At 45.3% G+C, this 9,248-nt stretch overlaps 1 protein-coding gene across 1 annotated transcript; it reads right to left on the minus strand.

Moving 5' to 3' along the window:
- Window positions 1-376: 376 nt before the first annotated feature.
- LOC123097910 (telomere repeat-binding protein 5) lies at window positions 377-5,612 on the minus strand. The gene is made up of 10 exons (XM_044519758.1): window positions 5,347-5,612; window positions 4,238-4,415; window positions 3,294-4,137; window positions 2,995-3,186; window positions 2,847-2,906; window positions 2,693-2,772; window positions 2,327-2,571; window positions 1,898-2,221; window positions 1,755-1,818; window positions 377-1,129 (listed from the first exon to the last, which is right to left on the minus strand). The coding sequence occupies exons 2-10, from the start codon at window positions 4,325-4,327 to the stop codon at window positions 953-955; spliced, it is 2,076 nt and encodes a 691-aa protein (XP_044375693.1). The 5' UTR covers window positions 4,328-4,415; window positions 5,347-5,612; the 3' UTR covers window positions 377-952.
- Between the last annotated feature and the right edge of the window lie 3,636 nt (window positions 5,613-9,248).

The raw sequence follows: 9,248 nt of genomic DNA on the forward strand, positions 1-9,248 counted from the left end.
TAGTGCTAAATAAGATACTAGTACGATGTTTAACTTAACCGGGAAAATTTTAGAACACTGCTATTTCTAGGAATTATGGCAAGTTAAGATCTAACTACCGCTTTTCCTCGCAAAAAAAAAAGATCTAACTACTACTCATGTAGTACAATCAGCATTGGCAGCGGTAAACTTTTGGCACATGAGTGTTATGATTGACGCCAGTGGATAAGAATCTACAATAATCAAACCCTCTGGCGGCAGTACTTACGCAGGACACCAATAAATAAACTCTGCGGCCTGATCCCAAGCAGGATCACTTTCAGAAGTAAGTACAATAATCATATGATCGCAATAACAAAATCACATGCCAGAGACATAATTTAAGGGGGGCAATGTGTATGCATAAAAAAATTCCTTTAATATTGTTAGTTGATCAAGTACAATGTTGAGGGGATCAAAATAGCTACAAGATTGGTGAAGGGAAAATAGTACAACTAAGTAGTAACAGAAGAAGAAAAATAGGAAAAAGGGGAGCACAGATCCTCCCTCCTTATCCGTCCACCTTTCTCATCCTCTTAACAAAGAATGAATTGAACTGAACAAAAGAATCTGAAGCTCTTCTTTTTTAGCACAATTGCAGAGAATTGTGAGTTAGTAGTGGTCACTGCAGATCTCAGTTCATGGAATGAATCATCTTCTTCTTCCATCATCATCATGTACAATTTGCCAAAGAAATACCCTTTCCTTTGGTTAAATTCACAAGGAGAGAGAACCCTGGCTTAAAAGAATAGTTGGTGAGTAGATATTACAACAATTTTCGGTCGGTCAATACTTCTTGTACCTTTTTTTATGTAGTATATATTTTTCTACTATCTTCCTTAACCTCCTTTGAATGGGCTGACTGGCTGACTTACTGACTTTATACAAAAGCTGGAATGGTTTCTTAAGAGACCATTGGCTGAGATGGGAGTTATTAGGTGAGCAGGCGAGCCTCAGCCAGTGGGGGCGTCTTAGGCTGGAGCTTGGCCTGCTGCTGGGACCAATAGGACTGGGCCGCAAGGACCCGGTCGAGCAGATCCTGCGGCACCGGCTCACCGCGCCGCTGCTGGGGCGAGATGCTCGCCGTGTGCACCAGCGTCTTCCATTTGTCCTGTTGACATGATGAGAATTTCGACACGGTTAGAACATGCCAGTTCAAACTTTACCATCTTCATTCATCAAAATTGACCAAAGAATGGATTCTAGTCAAGTTGCCTACAGGCGCAACTCTGAGCAGCCAAGAAGCTTGTGCTTTAGTAAACGAACGAAAGGCTATCGCATCCTTTGATGAGACTTTTTCTAAAGTCCCAACGGTGTTAGTTGACGTGCAAGAGTAGGTTGCTTTTATTTCTAGGTGAACCATTCTGCTACTATTGCCTGCCCACTTGACCCTTCCGAACAACAAAGTTGATGCGTGAGGACAGCACTAACTGAATCATAAGGATGGACACAAGGTTGGTTTTCCAGAAAGATAGAGCCTAACTACAATCTTCTAGTACTAACAGAAAAGCAGTACGGTTAGACTGTCCTTCATGGTAAGGAACCTAAAACCCACAAGCACCAAACTGTTTGTGAATCTGCCAACTTGCCCAAACCCCGAAATTAGCTTTTGCCACAGGAGTAAAATAGTCGAGCCAAATAAAATTTTAATAATGTGTGACAGCTATGTGCTTATTTGATCTAATTTGACAGGAAAAGACTTACAAAGTCAAAGTAAAGTATATGACAGCAATTACCTTGAGATCAACATAGGTCCGATGCTTGGCATTATCAAAAGCACGAAGTTTAACATCTCGCCATCTACATGAGATTGCACAATTAGTCAGAAACAAAACAGAGATTTTCAATGCCAGGTTGAATAAGGAAATAAGATGTGTACCTTCCAGTTCCAAGCTTTTCGACTGCAAGCACAAGTGCTTCCACTTCAGCAACAGAGAAGGGACGTCTGATTCGACGCTGCCCCTGTTCCGCTGATCTCTTCGCCTTGTTTGCTGGAACTATCGCCCCTGCGCTGGAATCTACAGGTGTAACTGGAACAATTGCTCGCGAGTTTGCCGAAGCTTTCTCAGGTGAGGAGATGCCCCCAGGAGAGTGCACTGAATCGTGATCATTCCCCTGGTAATTAGCTGTCAAGGGTGTCAATGCAAGCTCCTGTGAGGCATCGAGTTCGCCGTGCTTCGAAGACGAGTCAGCAGGTGCAATCCTGCATTCAATAAATCGCACCAATCAGGCTCAGGTTACAAACGTTGAAGGCTTATATCAAATTATAGAAAATCAACTAGTACTATTTTAGAGCATAACTCCATACCTTGCTAGGGGTTCAGTGGTTTCAACAGTTTCTAGGAATTCGATATCTTCAGGAGCTGCAAGTTGAGATGAATGCCTTGTACAGTTGGGTTCAAGTGAAAAGCCTATGTTGTCCAGCATATCATCATGACCAATCCCAGCTTGCATTAAGGTTTTGCTATCATCCCTGATTTTCTTTCCATGGTGAAGAACACCCACACGCAGACCACCTCCAAGCATGGCATTTACTGCCTCCAGAACAGTTTTCTGCATCGAAAGTACACATTAAACCACAGTAATAATCATTGAGGGGGAAAGGAAATCCTTCCAGCGTCTATTTATACGCATGAACAAGTAAAAAAACAAGAGCACAATGTCTGGAAAATACCTTCAGTGAACCAACAGAAGCAGTTTCTGGGATCTCAATTAGAAGTTCAGGCACCTTGAAAGATTTGATCTTAAGTTTCACTGAAAAAAAATAAGGATATTGTTTAACAAATAATAAAGGATACCCCAAAAAAGGTTGAAGGTACTATACATACCATGGCAATCGTTTGATTTACAAGATCCATGGAATGGCATTGAGTTGCTGCCCTTGTTTGCTGCAGAAGAAATGTTGCACCGAAATAAGTTACAAGACAAGAGAGAAATAAAATTGAAGAGGAACGCACAGGTGCAAGCAAAACAAACCTTCCAAGGAAGCAGCATGTGGTTCTCTTGCATTAACCTTTGTGGTTCTCTTTGCATTTGATTTTGCAAATTCTTCAGATACTAGAGTTGAATGACGATCCAACATCTTCCTTCGCTTAAATGTACTCCTTTGGGTCCTTTGCCGCGTATAATACATTTTCTTGTTTCGGAAAGAAGGCTTCCGGTCAGCATCTGGCAGGAAAAATGAATTCAAGTGAGATTAAGCTGGTTTGAACATGTATGTCATCAATGAAGTGCTACTTGAAAGGCAAAGTATAGTGGGAAGACCCAATGCTCACCACTATAGGAAAGATCTCCTTTGTGCATTCTGGCAGGAGCAACTTTCCTGTACTTACAGGCGAGGAACTTCTTCACCCTACTTTGGTCAGCTGTACAATTGGGCCTGAAGCCCCTGTTAGTGGCGGTGCTCGAATGGGTGCACCCGGAAGATTTATCATCATCATCATCATTCTCTCTATCTACAGAATACTCTGCTCCTCCTTTCGGACCCCTCGGAAAGGAGACGGACTTGTGAATTTTGCCACCATATAATGGCATCTCGCCGGTGCTGTCAGAGCTGACCAAAGGAGGCGGCTTCACATCGACATCCATGGGGTCGAGAAGATTGTACATGTCAGGGGCGTTCTTGTTGAAGGCTGCTGCGGCCAATGCCATGACATTTGCCGCTGCATCCCCGGTGAAGGCCCCTGACTCCACGGATTCAGACGACCACCTGTCCGCGATCGCCCCAAAATTACTACCCAAGTCAGCCTTGGTACAACTTATCATGGAGGGTTCCTTGTCCACAGCCTCAGACTTTGCCTTTGGAACCTCATTCAGATCCTCTCCCTTCCGAGAATGGTGATCCGCCAGCCTCTGAGACGCAATGTGGGAGATCAACGCGCTCTCATTGCAGCTATCCTGGTCCATCACATAATTCTTGAGGTGCTTCCCCTCCTCGTCGCACTGCTCTTGCTTCACGCAGACATCCTTGGCAGAAGCAGCGAGGACCGGGGAGCCGGCGCTCATGTTCCCCAGCGAGCCCTCGCCCTCATCGAGCAGCTTGCCGGCCACCGTCGCGAGAAGGTCAAACGCGCACATCGCCTGGCCCTGGCTCTCCTTCTTCCTAACCGATCTCTTCCCCTGCACATTTCAAGAAACAAGAAGAGACGCCGTCGCTGTCAGACTCGCCAACCGGAGCAGCAAGACCAAATTTGGACGCTGAAAGGCGCAAGCGGCATACCCTCGCGGATTTCGGGACGCGCGGCATCTCCGCGACGTGGCTTCCGCCGCACGACTCCATCTCCGACGACGTCCTCTTCTGGAACACCATTCTTCTTGCGCCTCGTTTCGGTTGCTTGTAATTTACAGAGTTAACAACCGGTGGTTGCGCTGCTCATGGTTTGTCCCAGAACACAGATCTGCAAATAAATTATTAAAATCCCATTAGCAATTATAACAACAAAAGATACGTGGTTGCTACTATAGTACAAAAAGGAAAGATCATTCGTTGGGATCTCCGCAAGAAGTCAGGATAAATCTCGGATAAACCCTTGATTAATTAAACAGGGGATGATCATAGTTAGCAGTGCAATTAATTACAAAAAAAATTGAAGTCCCAAAACCCCAGGAGGATAGGCCCGGGCGTGGAGCGCCCGAAATGATGAGAATTTTTTAAAGTAACTGCGCTCCAAACCCAATTGGTTTCACCAAAAGAACACAGGAAATGGAGGGAATTCGTACTTGCTCTCGTGATCCAAATTACTAGTAAGCGGAGAGAACAATCTTTCGGTTGAAATGGTTTCACCGCCGTATTAAATGCACCCAAGAAAATAAATTCGCTGGGCAAGCCAGACCAGCACGCCAAGCGATCAAAGAGAAAAGCCTTTAAAAAACTCACATGCATCGGAATCCGTGAAGATTAAGCAACTGCCAAAAGGAAAGCGGACGCGTCGGTTAAAAAAAGAGGGAAAGAAGAGCAAGCCCAGTGGCTGGAAACCAAGCAAGAATTCTCAAATCGCCGGGCGCCAGATCGGATCTTGGCGCCTAATTCCCGCAATTCGACGCGAATTTCGTCCGAAATGGGGCGGCCTGAGACGAACAGCTCGAAATGCGCGGCCTCCCGCTCCAAATTGCCCGAATTCTCCCCATGGCCGGCGTCAGAACCCGCCGATCACAGCAAAGCAAAAGAGTTTCAGGCAGAAATGGACCTGAGGCGTCCCCGGAGACCGGAAGAAAACCCCAGGCAGCCCCAGTTCCCCGAATTCCCCAAACCGAAGCAAAGAAGGCGAGCCCCAGGCGCAGAGGCTCGCAATTCAGCACAATTCGACGGAACCCCGTGGCCAGACTCACCTCAGAGGCAGAGATCCACGGCGGCCTCCGATCGCCCCCACCAACCGGCCCCGGATCACCGTACGGGGCTCCGCGGCGGAACCCTCCGGTGAGATCCCGCACCCAACAGGCAGGCGACCGCGCGCGGGATTATTCCTCCTCCCCCTCCCTCGCTCGCTTCCCTTCCCTGGCCTTCGCTTCTCTCTTGTGGCTTGTCCCTTTTTATTTATTTTCCCTCTCTCCTCCTCCTCCTCCTCCGGTTCTCCCCTCCCCTGTTGCGGATGTGTGGTGTGGTTTGGCCAAAACCCCTCAAAACCAACCCCCCTTCTTAAACCCCCCCCAACCCCACGCCACCTGCTGCTCCCTGTTAAACCCCCACGCGCCCACCGCCTGCACCCGGTCGCCCACACGCCAACGACCGCTTCCTCCACTCGCAGCCGTCCACCTGCCCCCCCGTCCCCGATCCAACGAGAGGCAGCACCCTCCCACGCGAGGGAGCGGGCGCGGTTCCTTTTTCCTACAGGCGCGAGTGGTTTCCGCGACCCCGCCGTCCGGCGCCACGTGGCGGGGATCCGGGCCGTCGGTTTCCTGGGGGCGCCCGCCGCCGTTGGATCCCGGGCGGTCCTTGAGTCTCTCGTGGCCACGAACGCGAGGAGCGATCCCTGTTAATCGCTGGGGGGTTTAGGGAGGAGATTAGCGGGCCGTTTTTAGCAATGGCGAAATGGAAACGTGGGGAAACAATTAGATTAGGGGGTTTCCCCTGGATTAATTTGGGAGGCCTCGAATTTTCTTGCGGCTTTTTCTCTTTTTTGCGGGGGTTTTGAGAGGCTGTGCATGCGGTGCTGGTGGAGGAGAATGTTCAGGGGTGATGCTCGAAAAGGTGCTAAGATTCCGGAGCTTCTTCGGGGCAGGGCAGCAGGGCCGGATAATTTTTAGATAAGAAGTTCGTGGCCTTTGTGGTTTTGGAGGGCGCACAATGCTCAACAAAATAACGCATGCGATTGCAAATTTTAGCATTGTAAATGTACAGTCACTAATAATATTCTCAAGAACGTTGGCCTAGTTTTTGTACTAATATATACATGTGCTTTTTTCTTTTTTGCAGGGTAATATATACATGTGCTTAATGTAATTCACTTATCATGGGGTCGTTCCCTTGATTATAGTAATTTTACGTACATTGTTCATGAAGAAATCCTAGTAATGTGCGTTTGATTATGCTATGTATGTGTAGCCGCCCAAGATCAGAAGATGAGTAAATATTTTCTTCTTTTACCAACTATGGCAGAACAAAAATTCATTGAACTAGCCTAATAAGAAAAGCCCAATTAGTTCAAAATAACTTGGACAATTAAAGCTAGTTTAATTACTAGTATGCCAGTTAGAGAAAATAGCTTGTTAGTACTTAATGGCCTTCCAAATGTATATAGTTCGTTTCAGAATAAATATGTACTCCTATTTCCTAAAACTAGACCAAGTCCAAAAAAAAACCAGCAACCCTTATATAGGTAAATACGAGTAATACTATTCAATTGTCGGATATCCAATTCGGTGCCCAGGCTCATCTGCTCCCGCTCAGAAAAAAAATCAAAATAAATACTAGAAAATTTCAAAAAATTCCAATTTTTTTTGTGTGATAGATAATTTGTCGCGTGAGATCCGTTCCAAATTTTAACTTATTTGGACATCTGAGTAGCTCTCGGCAAAAAAGACAAATTAGGTCAGAACAGTGCGTGAACAGTAAGCACTTTTACAGACCCTGATTTTGTCTTTTTTGCCGAGAGCTGCTCAGATGTTCAAATGGGTTGAAATTTGGAGCGGACCTCACGCGTCAAATTATCTACCACCCAAAAAAATTGGAATTTTTTTGAATATTCTAGTATTTATTTTGATTTTTTTCTGAGCGGGGGTGCAGATGAGCTCGGGAGCCAAAATAAATCTAGCTTGTTTGCTAAGAAAAATAAAACAAAACGTGTAAGAAGACATCGATATATTTCTAAAAAGGCACTCCCAATGCATCATATCTCAAGTTGTATCATATGCATTAAACATGTATTTAGATATAGCTCCTCTATTTGATTATATCATATTGCTGCATCTAAAAATACTACTACAAAATCAGCCATTGAAGATGGTTTTAGTACATGGGTCGGCGGCGGTTGCCCCTTTGGCCTAAAAGCCTGTATTAAATACATTAGAAAAGAATAGCTACCCCGGTTAGAGAAAATAGCTTGTTAATATTTAATGGCGTTCCAAATGTATAGTTCGTTTGAGAATAAATACATGCTCCTATTTCCTAAAACTAGACCAATCCTAATACCTTTTTTGTAACCCTTATATAAGTATATCAACAATAAATGATACATTTATCATGTTTCACAACTACAAAGATGTCAAATACCCAACTGTATAAATGCAAGCCGAAACACTTAAAAAAACAATACGGCTATATGGCTAAGAAAACTAAAAAAACATATAAGAAGACATCGATATGTTCCTAAAAGGACACTTCCAATGCATCATATCTTCAGGTATATCATATGCATTAAATATGTAGTCGGATATGGCTCCTCTAATTGATTGTATCATATTGTCGTATCTAAAAAATCCCTCCAATTTAATGTGTTTTGTGAGCGAAAAGGTATGATTTGTCCTGGTTTTGGTGCTAAGAGTTATATCTGGATTAAAATATAATAACTCTCTCTTTTCTTATGAAATATGGTGCCACATCAGATTTTGCTCAGTTTTGGTGCTAAGATGTAGTCCAAGATGAAGCACTCGGACTGCCTAACATGAATCTATATACTCCCTATGTTCCTTGATATAAGGTGTATAGATTTTTGAGAAAAAAATCCAAAATATAAGGTGTACTGCGTTGCACCACTCATTTGGATTTTTTTTAGGGATTTGGTTACATTTCCTTCTATCATGCAAGCTCCTCTATACTCTCATGTCAATTAGTCAGGTGTAATCTCACCCAAAACTTGTGAAATTTTCCCTCCACATGTGTTCTTTAATTTTCGTGCCAAAAACTATACACCCTATATTTAGGAATGGAGGGAGTAGGAATTAATTGGTATGGAAACCATCAAGTGTGCTCGGAAATTTCTCTTTTCAGAAAAAAGATTATGCACCCTTATAATAATCTAATAAAATTCCAATCCAATAAAATTCCACTGATAAATCCAATTCTAATGAAAATGCCAACTCATCGGTTGGGCAACTCAGGCAGCCAACCAACGTCCTTTTTTGTCCCACTTGATGGGAACGTAGTATTTCAAAAAAATTCCTACGATCACGCAAGATCTATTTATGAGAAGCATAGCAACGAGCGGGGAGAGTGTGTCCACGTACCCTCGTAGACCGAAAGCGGAAGCGTTTAGTAACGCGGTTGATGTAGTCGAACGTCTTCGCGATCCAACCAATCAAGTACCGAGCGCACGACACCTCCGCGATTTGCACATGTTCAACTCGGTGACGTCCCTCGAACTATATATCCATTTGAGGTCGAGGGAGAGTTTCGTCAGCACGACGGCGTGGTGACGGTGATGATGAAGTTACCGACGCAGGGCTTCGCCTAAGCACTACGACAATATGACCGAGGTGGAAAACTGTGGAGGGGGGCACCGCCCACGGCTAAGAAATCAACTTGTGTGTCTATGGGGTGCCCCCCTCCCCTATATATAAAGGAGGGGAGGAGGGGGCGGCCGGCCTCAAGGGGCGCGCCCAAGGGGGGGATCCTACTCCTACTAGGAGTAGGTTCCCCTCTTTTCTAGTCCAACAAGGAGGGGAAGGAAGGAGGAAGGGGAGAGAAGGAAGGAGGGGGCGCCGCCCCCACCCCTTGTCCAATTCGGACTGGGGGGTGCGCGCCGCCTCCTGGCCGACCCTCTCTCCTCTAAGGCTCATGGTGGCCCATTAACTTC

This window comes from Triticum aestivum, chromosome 4D, assembly GCF_018294505.1.
Source record: "Triticum aestivum cultivar Chinese Spring chromosome 4D, IWGSC CS RefSeq v2.1, whole genome shotgun sequence".
NCBI classification, from domain to species: Eukaryota; Viridiplantae; Streptophyta; class Magnoliopsida; order Poales; family Poaceae; genus Triticum; species Triticum aestivum.